General features: G+C 37.7%; 1 protein-coding gene across 1 annotated transcript; it reads right to left on the reverse strand.

The window, feature by feature from the left end:
- Window positions 1-7,225: 7,225 nt before the first annotated feature.
- Window positions 7,226-11,799, reverse strand: LOC120597570 (HLA class II histocompatibility antigen, DR alpha chain). The gene is made up of 5 exons (XM_039856115.1): window positions 11,625-11,799; window positions 9,478-9,723; window positions 8,768-9,049; window positions 8,299-8,464; window positions 7,226-7,646 (listed from the first exon to the last, which is right to left on the reverse strand). Exons 1-4 carry the CDS (start codon window positions 11,704-11,706, stop codon window positions 8,310-8,312), a joined length of 765 nt encoding a protein of 254 aa, XP_039712049.1. The 5' UTR covers window positions 11,707-11,799; the 3' UTR covers window positions 7,226-7,646; window positions 8,299-8,309.
- Between the last annotated feature and the right edge of the window lie 7,450 nt (window positions 11,800-19,249).

Here is a 19,249-nt window from a genome sequence, read left to right on the forward strand (position 1 = left end):
CACACCAATTCATTTTGACAATGGTGCAAAGTTATTGAATGAAGTCTTTTCAGATGGTGCTGGAAGAAGTGAATATCCATGGGCGGTGGGGGGCGGGGGAGGGAGGGGGCCGGGAAGGAGAGAAAGAAAAAAGAGAAGAAAAAAAAAAAGGGAAAAAAAGAGCCCAAGTCTCATACTTTATTAAAAAATTCACTCAAAATAGAGCAAATACTTGAATGTAAAATATAAAACTTTTAGAAGGAAACACAGGAAAAAATATCTTTGGGACCTAGAGTCTGGTGAAGAGTTTTTAGACATGACACTAAAAGTGAAATCCATAAAAGCAAAACATCAATAAATAGAGCTTTATCAAAATTAACATTCTGTAAATATTCTGTTAAATGAATGAAAAGATAAGCCACATATTAAAAAATATTTATAATCTCTAAATATCACTAAGGACATGTATTGAAAACCACATGATATCACTTATATGTGGGATATAAACCTAAAAGCAACAAATAAACAGAACAAGCAAACAGAGACTCATGGACAATAGACTAATGGTTACCAGAGGGGAGGGGGCAGGGAGAGGGGAAGATAAATTGGGTAAAAGGGGCCAAATATGTGGTGACAGAAAGAAATCGAACTATGGGAGGGGAATACACAATGCGAAATATATATGCCTTATTGTTAAATTGTACACCTGAAACTTACTGGGTTTCATTAACCAATGTCACCATAAGAAATAAAAAGAATTTTTTTAAAAAGGGCATGTATATAGAATATAAAAAGACTCTCAAAATTCCACACTAAAAAAAAAATCTAATTGCAAAATGGGCATAAGACATGAAGAGACATTTTATCCAAGGGGATATCCAGATAACAAATGAGCACATTGAATATTTAATGTAAGTAGACATTAGACAAATGTAAAATAAGAACATGATAATATACCACTATAAAAACAGCTAAAATATAAAAAATAAAATACTGAAAATTTTAACTGGATCTCTCATACACTAAGAGTGAAAATGTAAAGTGATACAGCTTCTCTGGAAAATAGTTCGGCAGTTTCTTTAAAAAGTCACTTACCACATGATCCACTAATCACATTTCTGAATACTTACACCAGAGAAGTGAAAACTCGTGTTCACACAGTAACCTTACACAAATGTTCATAGGAACTTTTTTTGTAATAATCTCAACCTAGAAACAACCAAAGTGTAAGTGGTTATTAGATGTTGGAAGGATACTGTCTAGAGGGAAGTGGTTGTAAATATAAAAGGTAGCATGAGAGAGATTTCTGTTGTAATGGAATGGTTCTGTGCTTGATTGGGGTAGTGGTTACACAAATTCACAAATGTGATAAAACATAGGCATAAAACTATATGCATGCATTGCACCAATGTCAGTTTTCTAGTTTTGATATTGTACTACAGTTTCTTAAGATATAATCATTGGAGAAAAATAGGTGAAGAGGTCTACAGGATCTCTCTATACTGTCTTTGCAACTTCCTGTGAATCTATAATTAGTTCAAATAAATAATTTTTTTAATTGGCTCTCTAGCTAAAATCCAGAACCCTAAGAACACCAAATATTAGCAAGGATATAGTACAACAGGGACTTTCATTCATTTGTGAAAGAATGCAAAATGGTGCAGTCACTTTGGAAGACACTCAGTTTCTTACAAAGCTGAACGTACTTTTTCCCCCCGGCTTTACTGAAATATATTAGACAATTAGTTGCTCATATTTACATATTGTATTGGCATACAATAATATATTAGTTTCAGTTACACGACATAGCGATTAGAGATGTATGCAACTCACATAGGATCACCCCACAAAATCTAGTACCCTTCTTCCCCCTTACATATTTATTACATTATTAACTATTTTCCTTATGCTACACTTTATATCTCAATGTCTATTTTGTAACTACGCATTTGTATTTTTTTAAACCCTTTGCCCTTTTTTGAACCCCCCCAACATCCATCCCATCCAGTAGCCCTCAAAATATTCTCTGTATCTATGAGTTTATTTCCATTTTTGTTGTTGTCTATTTTGTTCTTTAGATTCCACTTGTATGTGAAATCACATGATATTTGTCTTTCTCTATCTGACTAACTTCATTCAGTGCCATACTCTCTAGGTCCATCAAGGTGATATCTTTTTCCATCCCTTTCCTTTTAGTCTGTGTGTGTCTTTTAATCTGAAGTGAGTCTCTTGTAGGCAGGATATGGAAGGGTCCTGTTTTCTTATCCATTCAACCACTCTATCTTTTAGTTGAAGCACTTAATTCTTTTCCATTTGAAGTACTTGTTGATAGGAATGTAGTTATTACCATTCTTTATTCATGTTTTTGAGATATTTTTTCTTCTTATATAAGTACCTCCTACATTTCCTGTAATACTGGCTTGGCGTTGATGAATTTCTTTAGCTTATTTTTGTCTGAGAAGCTCTTATCTGTCCTTCAACTCTAAATAATAGCTTTGCTGGATAAAATATTTGTGGTTGTAGATCCTGGGTTTTCATCATGTTGAAAATTTCATGCCAAACCTTTCTGTTCTGCATAGTTTCTTTTGAGAAATCAGCTGCCAGACTTATGGTTGCTCTCTTCTAGGAAACTAACTGGCTTTCTCTTGCTGCTTTGAAGATTCTCTCTTTATATTTAACCTTTAGCATTTTAGTTATAATGTGTCTTGGTGTGGGCCTCTTTGGGTTCCTGGTTTTGGGGACTCTCTTAGCTTGCTGAGGTTGTATGTCTATTTCCTTCACCAGATTAGGGAAGTTTTTCATCATTATTTCTTTAAATAGCTCTTCAATTTCTTGTTTTCCTTCAGGTACCCCTATGACAAGAATATTTTTACATTTAATTGAGTCTCATAGGCTCAATTATTCCACACAAAGACCTTAAATTATTATTTTAGTCTTGGCTTCTTTTTTCTTGCCATTCTGATTGGGTGTTCTTGGCTTCTCATTTTCCATACAGATCCTCTTCTTCATCCACTCTGTTGATTCCCTCTAATATACTCTTCATCTCAGATAATGTATTCTTCATTTCTGCTTGGTTCCCTTTTATAATTTCCAGTTCCATTTTTATGTTTTTTTAATCTCTTTGTTAAAGTTCTCACTGAGTTCATCTACACTTCCCCTAAATTCATTGAGCATCTTTATAACCTATTTTTGAACTCTGCATCTGTTAGATTGCTTGACTCCATTATTCCTGGATATCTGTTCTGATCTCTCATATGATTTCTGTTTCTTCATCTTCCCATTTGGGCTGCCATTCTGTGTCTGTTTCTATGTACCAAGCAAAGCTCCTAAGTCTCCCAGTCTTATTAATGTGGCTTTGTGTAGTCAGTGTCCAGTGGCACAGTCCTGAGAGGGGTTCAGCTGCAGGCCAAGTTTAGTCCCAGCCTGTGTCACTCTGGGGCTACCCGTTGAGATTTAGCAAGCAACACAGATGCTGAGCTTATAGTTGCCTCAAAACCAGCACCAGAAAGCAAGGCCAGTTGCCACCAGTGTGAGTAAAGGCGCTGCTCAGCAAGGAGTGCTGGACTTGCCGAGGACACACTTGGATGTGGTTTAGATGGGGCCACGAGTTGTGGAGGCAGAGTTTCAGGGAATCCTCTGGGCAGAGTGACCTCTGCTATCCAGTTTGATGACATCTCAGCTATGTTGGCTCTGGGTCTGCACACTGTGGGAGGGAAGGGCTCAACAGAGGAACAATGGATACCACCAGCAGTTATGTCCAGAAGAGAGCATCATCTCCTGTCCTCACTCTGACAACTCAGCATCCCCCTGTAAGTTCCTGGTGCCCCCAGTGCAGCCCACCCAGTGTTGGTGCTCAGAGCAAACAGGCCTATCACCATGAAAGTCCAGTTACAGACACGGCTCCTTTAAGAGGCATCAGCAGCATCACGGCTCTGCTGCCATAGCCTCTGTCCCACTCTGCCACTGGGTACCTGGCAGTCTCATGTCCTCGCCCTGTCCTACCTTCTACTGTTGCAAGTTGATTAATTATTTCTCTCCCTAGTTGTAGTGCGTCTGCTCATCCAGATCCTGGGAGACTTTGCTTACTGTTTGCTCTATGTTTCTGTCACAACTTTGATTTGGTCACAAGAGAAATGAACAAAGCCTCTATTATCTGCGCCATTTTTTTCTGGAGTCTGACATACTCTTACAATATGATTCAACAATATGTCTCAGGGATTTATTAAAATGAGTTGAAAACTTTTCCACACAAAAACCTCTACACAAATGTTTATAGCAGCTTTATTATAATTACCCAAACTTGGAAGCAACCAAAATGTCTTTCAACAGGTGAATGGATAAACAAGCTGTGGTAAATCTATACAATGAAGTGAGATTTAGTGATAAAAAGAAATAAGCTATTAAATACATAGAGAAAACTTAAATACACATTGCTAAATCACAGAAGTATCTTAGACTGAAAAAAAGTTATTTGATTCCAATTATATGACATTCTGGAAAAGGTAAAACTATGAAGATGGTAAAAAGATCAGTAGTTTCTAGTGTCCAGGGAGAGAAGTGGAAGGAATAGGTGGAGCACAAGAAATTTTCAGGTCAGTGAAATTAGTCTGTATGACACTGCAATGATGGATACATAACATTATGCATTTGTCAAAAGCCACTGAATTGTATAATACAAAAAGTGAACCCTAATGTGAGCTATAGACATCCATTAATAATAATCTGTCAATATTGGTTCATTAATTGTAACAAATGCACCACACTACAGCAAGATGTTAATTATAGGAGGTACTGTATGTGGAGCAGGGGGATACATGGGAGTATGTAGAAACTTACCTACTTTCTGCATATCTTTTCTGCAAACTTAAAGCTTCTCTAAAAAGTAAAGTCTATTTCAAAATGCATTTTTACATGGTAAGATATAGATTTACTTTTTTGTTTCCTTTTTTTATGTTAAATTTATTGGGGTGACATTGGTTAATAAAATTATATAGGTTTCGAGTGTACAATTTAATAATATGTCATATGTATATTGTATTGTGTGTTCACCGCCCAGGGTTAAATTTTTCTTTTTTTATTCCATACTTGTCTGAGTTTTAGCATAGTTTCTTTTGTGCATATACGTATTTTATAACTAAAAAATGGAACTCTGTAAAAGAAGCATCTGAGTCTATTCTATATATCTTCATTTTTCTGAAGACTTTGCTTTGATATTATAAACCATAAGTAGAGAAAATTGCTACTTACAGTCTTGTAGGATTGTTAAAAGATAAACTGAGGAACACTAAAATATTTGAGAGTTTATTTTAGCAAACATCGATTTAAATCTGGCAGCCTCAAATGAAAGTGGTTAAAAGAGTTCTGCCATCAGGAGCTAGGACAAAAGCTTTTATAGAAAAGACAAGGAAGCAAAGCAAGGAAATTATTAGATTGGCTATAGCATTAGTGAATATCTTACTTTAGTTGGCTCTTTATGATTGATCTTAATTTTGTGTTTTGAGATACAAGTGGACTTACAGGAAATGACTTCAACTTTGGTTTGGGGTTGTTTATGTAGGCAACCAAAGCATGAGGATCTTCTCAGTCTAATGCCTCCTTGTTTAATTCCCTCCTTTTGGTCATCTTCTCACACATGAGAAACTGACTAAAACTTTGGTTCTACCACTGCTTTCAGTCACCATCAGGGTTAAGTTGTTTTTGTTTTGCTAGGAAACTCATAGGTTATGATGTCAGATTTGTGGAAGGTTTTCACTGTTTATCTCATTATTCATCTTGTTGCTGTTTTTTCAAACACAGTAAGATCATCTAATGTACTGCTGATGGCTGTGAACACAGCTCATCAGGTAGGCTGCAATGATGACTATCAGGAGGATAATACCAAAATAATTAGAGTATGCTTCTTATCTAGGCCCCTATGAAACAAACCATTTAGTATCAAATATATCAAAGAATGTACCTAAAGAAGCATCAATCTGTTTTAGCCAAGTGACACATTTGTTTATTCCTTGTATTCGAGTCTCTATAATACCAGATGTGTTAATCTGGGTAAAGCAGGAGGTGTTTACTATGGCACAGACACTTCCTTCTTCAGCAAACAAGTGATGTAAAGCAATTCTAGTATCTAAAACCACTTTATCAGCTCAAGATAATCCTTATGCCAAAAAGGCATATGTCGGGGTGGCATATTCTGCTACCCTTCAAGTCATGCTTCTTTGGTTTGTGCTTATTTTCTTTTGTTTCTATTAGATTTTTTATTACCAGCTGTAGAAATTTTTAGGAAAAATAATGAAATTTACCATTTTGAACATTACTCATTAAGCATGGTACCTAATTACATTTTTTGCATTTCCTTTAATTCTCATAATAACTCAATATGGTAAAAATAAGCATCAGTATTTTCATTAAAGAAATCACACTAAATTGAGTTACATAAGATACCAGTGAATATATAGCCAGTAAACGATAGAATCAATATGAAGCCCAAGTCAAATTCATTTCAAACACACTTGTATGCTAGTCTACCACATTTGTCATGGATAATTAATCTTTATGGTTTGGGGTAGTTTGTGGTAACTATTTTAGAAATAAATATCAAGTAATAGTCTCACAGAGAAGTGAGCAATAGGTCACTGTATCTCAAACATTCTTTCCTCCCACTTAATACCATATTCTCTCCCTGCTGCCTTTACTCAGTTTTTCCACTAAGGGACACATTTCCAAATACAAGATAGTTCCAAAAATAAGTCATATATTATTCTCCTGGTAATGAAACAGGCTACCAAGACTATGTTGATAAAATGAGTAATGCTAATCCTCAGTGTCTAATCTCATTCCTCATGGAGTCTGGAATGGGTGATGTTGATATATAAATTCTGTAATATATATAGATCCTTCTCTATTCTGCTCCTCACTCTAACCCCATTTTTTTCTACACCATTTGTCTCACTACTATGAGGCCAAACACTAGGCTTTAAGATTCACCCCACTGAAGATATAGATGTCTCACTGAATTGCAGGCTCAAGAATCAAAACCAGATTCTGAATTGGTTGCTCAGTAAAGATCTCCCAACGAACTTTAATCTAGAGTTTTCCAGATGAGGACTGGACCACAGCAACTGGATTGCTTACAGATCCTCTGAATGAGATCAAGCCCTAATGAACCCGGATATTTTTAATTAATAACAGAGCTTATAAGACATAACCAACATTTAGACATTTCAGGATGAACTGGCTCAGACACAAAAAATTCCACCTAAGACTCATTCAATAGTTTATTATAGTTGGAAATATCACAATCACAGTTTGAAGAAACCTCAAGCAATAAGTACAAAGGAGATGCTCCCATAGAACATTTTTAAAGTTTCCATAGTGAAAAAGGATCTCATGGGGCCTATTTTAGAGGCATTGCATGCCAACAAAAGATGGTGGGAAATGGAGGGAAAACAGATACAGGAAGGAGTAACAGACGAGGAAGCCTAACTAGATGTTAGAGCATGGAGAGATCTAGAAGGCATCATCATTCGTAGACTGACTAAAGGGCTGGAAAGTGCTGAAGAATGGTTGTCTTCACTGAGATAAACAACTAAAATATTGCCAGGTTTGTAAAGATATTAAAGCAGAAATCTCTTCATTGATCTTTCATTCTTCTCTCTAGGAAAGTACATTACCTGTAGCCAAATACACATAGTTACTAAAGAGTTTAAAATGAATATTTTGAGAACTTACCTTCAGATTCCTTCCTCTTCTCCCTTAATCCTTTGACTTCGGAAAAGTCTCTTAACATTCATCTGACCTCTAGTAAATACAACTTTTCCAATATAAAGTGCTATGAGCAGACTATGCTTTACCTTCTCTTAGAACTTCTGACACCACTTTTTAGATTGAAGGAGCAAAAACAGACATTGGTCTCCAAGAAATTTCCATTTCATGCAAAGAATCTACACTAATCCCAAAAGAGCCAAGTTCTGAAAGTGCTTTTGCCCTGATGGCCTGCCCAGAAAATATAAGCCAGGAAGTACCCAAATCTTGAAGCTAACTTTCCTAGATCACTGGACCCAGTATTCTAATGTAAAACAATGGTCTTAGGTACTGGAGATAATTTCCTAGACTGAACATCTAGGTGCACATGTATAGAAAGATATAAGAGACCTTGAAGCTTAGAGTTACCAGACAATGCCAGTGTCTGATTCTGTCCTAGCAAAGGTAAGTCAAGAGCCAAGACTTTTCCTACTTTTTCCCCTTAATGGCATCACATGTCTCTCTCCCCGCTCTGTTTCCTTCCCTTCATAACTCCATATATGTCTTCCACATCAAACCCACCTGCAAGTGCCTCACAGAGGTCCTCGGCGTTCAACAGCATTGCCTTTGCGCACTCCCTTGATGATGAAGATGGTCCCAACAATGATGCCCACCAGACCCACAACCAGGCCCAGGGCACACACCACATTCTCTTTTGTCTCTGGAAGTGGAGTTCGTGCTTCAAACTCTGGGGAAATATAAAACAGAGTATAGAAGTAATGAATGTAGTAGGGAGTAGCACTTATGACCAAATGTCAGGTACTAAGTTAAAAGAATAGTTATTAATCAATTAAAAAAGAGGAAGACAAAATGATGTATCAAGGGAATTATAAGTTAGGAAGTGAGAAAGCCTGAATAATGAGAGAAAACAAGAAATACGAATTGTAGCAGTTCTTATGAAATAGTTAGGGTATTTTGGGTCCCAAAGTACCCAACACATGCATTACAGGAGGAAACCATAAAATAAAAGAGAATGAAGAATGGTCCATACCCCAGTGCTTGAGAAGAGGCTCATCCAAACCCCAATGCTCCACCTTGCAGTCATAGACATCTTCAGTTGAGGGCAAAAAGGGGAGATAGTGGAACTTGCGGAAAAGGTGGTCTTCCCTGGGCAGGAAGACTGTTTCTGACACTCCAGTGGTGACAGGTTTTCCATTTTGAAGCCACGTGACATTGACCACTGGTGGGGAGAACTTGTCGATGAAACAGATGAGGACGTTGGGCTCTCCCAGTTCCACGGGGTTGTTTGGGAGCACAGTCACCTCTGGAGGTACTGGAGGACATGTGATAAAATTAGCCGTCTATGCTTAGACCTGGCTCTGCCCTTCCACTAAAGCTGAAAAAGCAGTTGAGATTATGCCCTGAGAAACTATGCCACAGTCTCAGATACCTATCTCTGATACCCTCATCATGAATTGGAACCAATATTAAGGTAAAGATGTCTGAGGATCTCATTCCTGGCTCTCCCAGCATGAATTCAGGGAAATAACTTTGCGAATGACTGTGGATGGCAGAGACAAGATGCGAGAACATCAAGAAATGAAAAATCCATGAAGTCTGAGTCTGTAGCATAAGAATTTGGGGCTTGCTTATGGCAAGGTTAGGCCCCTAGAAGAGAAAGTCAGTCAAAATAACATAACACAAAGAGCTGAAACATCTATTTTAAAGTATAATTCCCACATCTGCAACAGAGAGAGGTACCATTGGTGTTCGGGGTATGGTTGGAGCGCTTTATCATGATGTCCAGGTTGGCTTTGTCCACAGCTATATTGGCCAGTGCACCCTGAGCTTCAAAGCTGGCAAAATCACCAAATTCTTTAAGCCGCCAGACCGTCTCCGTCTTTTTCATATCCACATGGAAAATCTCATCACCATCAAAGTCAAACATAAACTCAGCTGATGCGTCAGGGGTCAGATAGTACTCAGCCTGGATGATCACATGATTCTCTGAAAAGGTAGAAAAGGGAGTTAGGGTTGGAACAAGAAGAGGAGGATGAAGAAGAACCCAGGATGTGAGACACAAATTGTGGGCAGGGGATGGTGGAATGGGATAGGGCCAAGTGGAATGGAGTGATGGAGGATAGGGATGAGTGGGAAGATGAGGCCTGCATGGAGGACATCAGTGTTGAACAGAGATTGAAGGGGAGAAATTAAGGAGTTGTATTAGAGAGAGTGGACTGAAGGAAGCAGGGTCTGAAAACCCAGAGTCTTGTGAAGTGGTTGTTTGTCTCCTTATTACTAGCCAGAAAATGATTCCCACTTTAGAAATCCAGCAGCAGCTCCTAAAAGGTTGGTTTCTGAACTCTGAAATTAAATTTTAATTTCCTATTTAGCTACTTACTAGTCTAGTGATCTTGAGTAGATTTTCTTTACCTACTTATATGTAGTTTTCCTATTATTTTCTTATGTGATTTTGCTTCTATCATGAAATCAGACAAGTAAGCAATTTCTTAGTATTTCATCAGGCCTATAACAAGCACTTTAGAGTCAGAAACTACTTTACATTTAAGGACCAGACACTTGGAAAACATAAATGGGGTCTGAAGTACCTAGGAAATTAAGATTGAGACCTTGTAGTGTTGTAGAATACCCACTTTCCTGGATTTATACCCCTCTGAGGGAAGAATTATATTTGACTTGACCTTGGAAACATGCCCTTATATCTTAAACTTCTTAAATTGAGACTGTCATTATGGAACCTATTTTATTATGGTTGATACTGAGAAAAATCTATACCAAGGAAATAACTTGAAATAAGAAAGCTACAATTGAAGAACATACAGCCTCTGTGGTGTATGTAGATGAGAGGGAGATTTTAAAGTCTGACTGTATATTGATAAAGCCACGTATTAGTTTAGCATTTGTTACTATTTGTGCACATGCATGCATGTGTGCACACGCACGCACGCGCACACACACACACACACACACACAAATATCTTAGTTGTTACTTTCCAACCTAAGGGAAGAGACTGTCTTTCCAGGTATGCATCCCCGCATATGTGTGGCTCTTTATGAGCAATAGAAACCTACAATTCCCATCATGAATCTAGGAGCTGGGTTATTGCTTTACTTATTTCCAGTCTCCCTGTCACCCCCTTTGGGGGTCACCTGGGTGAAGAATATGTTTTCACAATACATCTTCACAGCAGCACAATGTTTGCTTGGGAGATGGCAAAGAACATCAGACTCTTTAATTCATTACTCATTTTTCTACTCTCTTGTGAAAATCACTAAGTAACCATGACTAAAGATCATTGTAAGATCCACTGTAGAAGGGCTATCACTGTCCCAAAAGGCAGTAAATTAAATTCAATTCATATCAGCATATCTGCCCTTCCCCTCCTCATGGGTAGTTTGGTAATTTTTGGTGACTTTCCTTTCTAGTGATCAATTTTATGTCAGTGCTCAAAATATGCTGACAGGATTTACATGCCAAAAACAAAAAAAAAACCTCCTATGTATTCAGCTAACTTCTCGTAATCCTCACAACATTATGTGGGGTTTTTCATTTTACTAATTTTCTAGAAAGATAACTTAAAGCCCACAGAGGTAGCTTGTTAATGCCTGTCAGAAAATATTCCCCCTCAAGTTCAGCTTACCACAAAGTCAATGGCATTGATCCACATACAACCCAGTTTTATTCCTCTAAACTAAAATGGACTTACTTCAAACTGTGATGAGAAGAGAACTCTTCCATCCACAATTTATACTTTAAGATTTAGACCTACATAATAACTATCACGCATTTCTCTCAGTCCAAAGATTGTCTTGCAAATGTCCAAAGTATATTTCTCCAATGCTCTCAGAGCTTTACTGTCCCTAGTTTTGATTCTCTCAGTACTTACCTTTGACAGCCCATGATTCCTGAAGTTTCATCAGGAGAACTGCGATGAAAAATCCAAACATCGGGATTCCAATTATGGCCATTTTCTTCTTGGGTGGTTTGATGGGAATCAGTAGAGCCTAAGTGTGGAGCAGAACAGACAAAATAAGTGAAAAGAGAATTGAGAGTATGATAGTGTCTTGACTGATTAAAATTCAAATCAGTTGAGCTGCATCCAATTAGCAAAATGTTTTGAGATGACACATCTGTTGCTAAGGAGAGGACTCTTATAAAGTGTCTAGGAAAGGAAATACTTTCTTTACTGTATAAAAAAGTAAATTTTTAATCAAGCAAAAAAACACAAACAAAAAAAATTGTTTTGAGAATTTTGGTCAATCACTCACATTCTTCCATCCCAATCCAAGTTCTAGAATGGGATATACCCAAAGCACGTTAGTGAGACTATAATCAATGGAACAACCGTAAGTGAGAGTTAATGACAGACCATGCCTCTGTGCTGTGACAACTGGGGAGTTTATTCAAGGGACAACAAATCATCTAAAGAGAAGTTAAATTGTCAGGCTATGGAGAATGCCTCAATCTTGGCAGTGCTGTATGATAAAGCTTCACTTAAGAAGTTTCTTAATGCTTCAGGCTTCTGCTCCACTGTCCTAGATTCAAAGTGGCCAATTCTACCAGAGCTTAGGATCCCTGGCACTATATGATATTTAGGAAAAATCAGAGGAGAAACTCTGAGTTTCAATACTCCCCCAAATGGAGAGTGATAGAAAGCTACCCCTTGGAAATGGGTGGAGGTTACTGGAAACAGTGGACTGTTAAGTGGGGAACCTTTTACAAATGCCTACCATAAATACGACTAGAGATTAAAGTAGACTTGGTGACACACCTCACTCATCTCAGGTCAATAAGTAGGGTGGAATAAATTGGACAGAGCTTATTTTCTGGGAACCCTGGAGATAATAACCTGCAGGAGTGCTTTGCCGTCACTCTCTGGTGTTGTATGATTATTGAAGTATTGATCCAAAGAATTAATTTTGATGTTTACTATTGAGAATACTGAAAATTAAGATTTATCCTCATGTTTTTGAAAATATAGTGCAACAGAAAGGAAAATTAAACCATATATAGAAAGGGTTAGGATCCAAATACTTCTAAATGAAGAGAGCCCTGGCAGTGAGACAGACAGTGGTGAGCTCACTGTTTAATATCAGTCATAACACATATACTCAGAGTGGACTTTCTATACTCTTGCACTGAGGTCTTATCCTGCCCTGCAGCTGCCCTCACAAATCATGAGGGCAACACCCTATTCATTACTGATTATCCGATCATGTCTAAGGGCTTTGAACATCCTCTCACTCTGACTTCTAGATCACCTGGAGAAGCCCCATAGTGTGGTTTGTGCTAAAATTAAGGAATGCATTTCTTGGAGGTAGAAGAATGGACCAAATGAGAATTCTACAGTATCAGTCTCTACTGAGAGTCTGATCCTATGACTTAGGCTTGTTGTCTCTTTCAGAAGAAAACCCGAGTATAATTTTTCTGTGCCTGCCCTTTGCTGCCGTAATGCCTCATTCTTACCAGGAGCTCAGTAAATATATGGCAAACTCAGAAATATTTTACAGAAAAATATTTTACATGTTGTAATAGCACTTTTAACCTAAGATGTTGCTTAGCAACTTATGATATTGTTTAGTCTTAAAACAGTGATTGGTTCTCCTCATGAGATTACTAAATTTGGGAGACTTCAGAAAAGACTTTCAGTTCTTTTTCTCTGTGATAGAAGAGAAGTTCTTATCTGGATACTATTCAGTCATGGTTCCTTGTTCTCTCCTAAACTTTAGTTTCCTATCTGTTCAAGGGAATTTCTGAGGACACTTGAACACGCTCTTCCTGATGGCATTAAATGGTGATGAGCCACTGTACTAGTCAGAGTTCAGTCAGGAAATAGAAATCTCCACAGACACTCTCACATGATTATTTATTACGATTCTTCCCAAGTACAGGAAATTATATCTTAAAACTGTTAGGAATTCTGGAGGAGCATGAATCAGTGCAGACCCTTAACTTTAAGAGGTCAGAGACCTGTAACAAGCCACTGCTGACACCATTGCTTCTCTGGAGCACCAAGGGAAAAAATGTCCAGGAACACAAGGCTTTTGCCAAGATTCCTGTCTGTGAAACCCTTGTGTCCACTGCTAGAGATGGCTTCAACCTATCTGCCTCCTCCCAAATCTCATAATACTGTTTCACTGGCAGAACGTCGGCCACATTTAGAAACCTGGGGCAAGGAGAGCCTGAGAAATATAATATTCTTACTTCTATTTCTTATAAATAGAAGAAATAGAGAAGACTATAGATGTAAATGAGAATTTTTAAAAAATGACAACATGAATGGATCTTGAAATAACCATTTTAAGTGAAATAAGTCAGAAAAAGTTGAGTGAGGTGTTTGGGCTCATCTCCAACCTGGGAGGATGACAGTTTGAGAGTTTGATTTAGCCTTTTTTTACCTTCACCTGAAACCTGATCATTTAAAGGCCTGAGTTTCTTTGCACAGGTCCCAGGGATTAAGATCACCCTTCTTTGCTTGGGTAGTTTTTGTAAACATATATATATATATATTTTCACACACACATACTCTTATGTGTATGTGTGTGCGTGTGTGTGTGCTCCAGAGAGAGAGAGAGACAGAGACAGAGAGAGACAGAGACAGACAGAGAGAATGAATTTGGAAACTTCGAATCCACATCTCAGAACATTTCCCTTCAAAACAACCACAAGTTCCATTGCTGTTAAGTTCAGCATCCATAGTGAGGTCATTCTATAATTCCTACTTTTCTTGTCTGTTCTAAAAGGCACAAGCTTAACTTTGATAATTGAGAGACTGTGGAGGAAACCCGCAAAGAAGCCTAAGAGTGGTTGACTTCAACAGCTGACCCCAAATGGCCTATTAACAGTTTGATTCACTCATTCAGTACCTCTTCCTGTTCTTTAGACATTCTGGAAACTTCAGAGCTTCTTTCGACTCTTTTGTCTTTGGCACTCCAAAGCCAGAACAAGTCCTAGGGATAGAGGGCATTCCAAACATGTTTTTTTTTAAAAAAAAAAATTTTTTTAATTAAATTTATTGGGGTGACATTGATAAATAAAATTATATAGGTTTCAAGCATACAATTCTACAATACATTATTTATCTATTGCATTGTGTGTTCACCACCTAAAGTCAAATCTACTTTCATTACCACGTATTTGATGCCCTTTACCCTTTCCTACCTCTCCACTCTCCCTCTGGAAACCACTATACTGTTGTCCGTGTCTATCAGTTTTTGTTTGGTTCACCTGTTGCTTTCAGTTTTATACCCCACACGTGAGTGAAATTATATGGTTCTCAACTTTTTCTGTCTGACTTTTTCACTTACCGTGATGTGGTACATATATACAAATGGCCATTACTCAGTCATAAGTAAAGATGAAATACTGCCATTTGTGACAACATGGATGGACCTTGAGAATATCATGCAAAATTGTTTTCATCTCCTGAAATGTACCTCCCCTAACCTATAATTCCTCCTTTCAGCTGTTCTCACAAGATTAGGGAATGATGTTACTCAACAGTCCAAGGAAGACCCAGTCCAGAAACTACATCCTTAAATATGATGCTCTATTGCCTGAGGTCTAAACTCTGGGATCTCATTTAGGTCTGAATAATTTTATAGAATACAGATGTATTTGCATGCATACACCTATGTGTGTGTATGTTAGTTGGAGAAGGAGAACTGGGAAAAGTCTATATCCAATCAATCGAATTATATAATTTTTTGTTTACTCATTAATTCTTTAATGCTATTTGATCATACTCTATATTTTTTTAAAGAGTGTGAAGTTATCGCTTTATTTCAGAAACATAAAGAACAAAGAAATAACTTGACCTAGATTCAATGGATTTTGTTTTAGAAATACGAACATCTGACTGCAAGGTCCGTGTTTAATTTCTTTTTTTTAAATTTCTTTTTGAATTATAGTTGACATAATATTTTCATATTTTCATACAGTTGGCATATAATAGTTTCAAGAATATAACATAGTGATTAGACATTTATATACTTTACAAAGTGATCACCTGACACCATATATACTGACTATCTTCCCTATGTTGTACTTTACATCCCCATGTACTGAATTTCTTAATAGAGCATTTCCCTTAGAGTTTCTGAAGTAGGACCCCATAAGCAATATAAAACCTTGGGGTATAGGAGCTTCTGAGGGTTGACAGACTCTTTCCAGAGTCACCACACTTTTACTCCCCAACTGTGTCAGACTTGTCAGGCTTCTCAGGCCATCAAGTCAGGGCAAGGATGGGGCCTGACTTTCCCCCTTGTCTTCCTGTGTTTTCAGCTGGAATGTTTTATGAACTGCATCAAGAAGATAGAGGACTATGAGAATATGAAATTTCAAAGAGTACAACTTGATTAAGATTAAGCTAGAGCAGGATGTGCAGGTACGACTTGTTTCTCAGCCAGAGTCTCTGGGTGGCAGAGCAGATGGAGGGCAACTGTGAATGTTTCATCCTCAGCATCTACCAATAATATTTTAGAGTTGGTCCATTTAACAAATATTTATTAATGATCTCCTTTTTTTTAAATGACCATATCTGAAGGAGCTCATATACAAGATACATGTGGAGGAATGCTTTCTTTAAAAAACTGTGGAGAACTGCCAAGATGCCAAAAGGGATCAGGAAACCATGACATGCGAGGAATTGTTGAGAGAATGGTCCATTTTAGCTGAGCAAAGGGAAAATGTCTCTGAGGCAAGTTAGCTGTGTTGGAGGACCAGAACTAGGACAGCCACCATTTAATGAGTGTCTACCATATTCCAGGCACTAAAGACACCGTATTTCTAATCCTCTAACTAGTGAAAGGGAGAAACCACTCACAGCATTTTATATGCCAGCAAACTGAGGCTCAGAGACAAAGCTACTTATCTAGTAAATGGTAAATTCTGGGTTCAAACCCAGTTCTGTCTGGCACTATAGCCTGTTAGCTTTCCAATTATTCCAGAGAGCCCCCTGACTGATGGTTGGACATCGCTGTAGGGCAGATTCTGACTCACTATCAGAAAAAAACTTCTAATAGTTAGAACTATCCAATATAGAAAAAGGTCATCTCTCAAAGCAAAGAGTCCTTTATCTTGTAAAATATTCAAAGGCTGAATGACTGTTTCTCTCCAGTGCTGAAGGATTCCTGCAGTGGGAAGAAGGAATCCTAAAGTTACTGGTTCCTAAAGTTCTTTCAAAGTCGAGGATCCTGTGTTTCAACATTAGTTTTAAAAAAAGCATCTCTAATTACATTTAGATGTAATATAATTTCATCTTAATATTTAAGCTCGTTCTATTTATTTCTGTTTCTATCTAGTAAAGCACCTTAGGCTAAAGCTTTTTCACATAAACTGTGGTAGAATTTCAGTTCTTACTCCTCTTGTAGTTTTATATAACAGGTTAAATTTTTTTTTACCATTCTTTTTTTTTGTATTTATTGAAATATAATAGACAGTTGCTTGTATTTACATTGTACAATTCAATTAGTATTTTTCAATTATACTTGGCATACGATAATATAACAGTTTCAGTTGTATAACATAGTGATCAGAGAGCCACATAATTCGCAAAGTGATCACCCCACTAAATCTAGTACCCCTCTTCTCCCTTACATATTTATTACATTATTAACCATCTTCCCCATGGTATGCTCTACATCTCCATGTCTGTTTTGCAACTGTTCATTTGTACCTCTTAATCTCTTTAAAACCAATGTTTTAAACTCTGCATCTGTTAGATTACTTGACTCCATTATTCCTGGATCTCTGTTCTGTTCTCTCATATGGTTTTTGCTTCTTTGTCTTCCCATTTGAGCTGCCTTTCTGTGTCTGTTTGTATGTAGTAAGCAAAGCTCCTAAGTCTCCTAATCTTATTAGTGTGGCTTTGTGTAGTAGGTGTCCAGTGGCAGTCCAAGTTTAACCCCAGCCTGTGCCCCTCTGGGGCCACCTGTAAAGATTTAGCAAAGAGAATCCACAGATGCTGTGCTCATAGGTGATTCAAGAAACTACGCCAGAAACCGAGGTCTGCTGGCAGTAATGTGAGTCTTGGCTCTACTCAGCAAGGAGCATCTGACTTGCTGAGGTTACACCTGGATATGACTTAGGAGAGGGGAGGACTCAGCAGAAGAACAATGGATACGGTAGGCACTTCTTTCCGGAAGAGATACTAGCCTCTGACCCTCACTCTGACAACTCAGTGTCCCTCTGTAAGTCCTTGGTGTCCCCCGCATAGCCAACTGGGTGCTGGTGCTCAGGGCAAGCCAGTCCATCACCACAAGTCTCATCCGGGACACGGCCCCTTTAAGAGGTGTGGCAGCTTCCACCACCGCTGCCTCTGTCCCACTCAGACCCTCAGGACCCAGCAGCCTCATGTCCTTGCCCTCCCCTACTTTCTTCCATTGCAGGGTGATTTCTTTTTCCTCTCCCTAGTTGTAGGGCTTGTTCATATAGATCCCAGGTGACTTTCCTTGCCGTTTGTTCCATGTTTCTGTTACAACTTTGATTTGGCTGTAAGAGGGATAAACAGAGGCCTCTATCATCCACGCCATTATTTTTTTTCTCCCTCAAAAGCAAACATATTAGAAAGCTCCAGTTATTTTGGATTTCACCAGCTTCTCTTAAAAGCAGTTTGTAGTTTTCACTGCAGGACACCACACATACTTTGGTTAAATTCATCACCAAGTATTTGGTTTTCATTGCTATTGTAATAGAATTACTTTTTTATTTTATATGCAGTATTCTGTAGCTAGTAATATAGAATTACAATTGTCTTTTGTATATTGCCATTGTTAAGTTCACACATTCTAGATGTTTTAATAACTTTATTAGGGTTTTCTATGTAGCACTAAAAAAAATGCTTTCTAGACTGCAATGTTTATTTTTTCCCAAAAGGAATCTGAAATGGTTTGAAATCTACTTGGCTCATTTAAAATAATATTGTTTTGAGATATAAGGCCTACTTAATTAAAATATTTAAAGAATATTTTTAAAATTGTTTCTCATACCAAATTTTTTGTTAAATTACAACCAGACAGGGTTAAATATCTAATACATGATCATGGAACTAGTCACCAATTCCCACATTCCAGTTTAATTTTAATGGCCAGGATATCCTTGAGGGCATAGGTTTACTCTCTGTTAATATCTAAAATACTCTTTGTTCTCATATATGTCCACAAGTACATATTTCCTTAGTATTGAAAATACTGTGTCTCTAATAGGAAATAATCCATCTCTTGCCACCGCGGGCATCTGTGCCTCACAGCACTCAGTGAAGTATGAACCATCCCTTATGTTCCATCCCACACACCACCTCTTCCTCGAATAATTTCTTGACTCCTTCATCAGTCATTGAATTATTATAATTTGGTGCCTACTTTCTCACCTCTCATAACTGTAAATACCCTTGAGAGCTGGATTAATACGTTTTTCAGCGTTGCTTCCGTAAGAGTGCCCGGTAATGAAACATGATAACATTGAACTTAAGATAACGAAGCAGCCTCTCAATAAACTGTTTCTCTTTCCTTT

Source organism: Pteropus medius, unplaced genomic scaffold (genome assembly GCF_902729225.1).
Source record: "Pteropus medius unplaced genomic scaffold, Ma_sr-lr_union100, whole genome shotgun sequence".
Taxonomy (NCBI): domain Eukaryota; kingdom Metazoa; phylum Chordata; class Mammalia; order Chiroptera; family Pteropodidae; genus Pteropus; species Pteropus medius.

What these genes read in the sequence shown, in the direction of transcription:
- LOC120597570 (XM_039856115.1), bottom strand. Translation starts at nt 11,706, where the DNA reads ATGGCCATAATTGGAATCCCGATGTTTGGATTTTTCATCGCAGTTCTC. An exon ending in GGAATCATGGGCTGTCAAAG is followed by an intron (nt 9,724 to 11,624) that starts GTAAGTACTGAG and finishes CTACCTTTTCAG; the next exon opens with AGAATCATGTGATCATCCAG. An exon ending in CCATACCCCGAACACCAATG is followed by an intron (nt 9,050 to 9,477) that starts GTACCTCTCTCT and finishes CATGTCCTCCAG; the next exon opens with TACCTCCAGAGGTGACTGTG.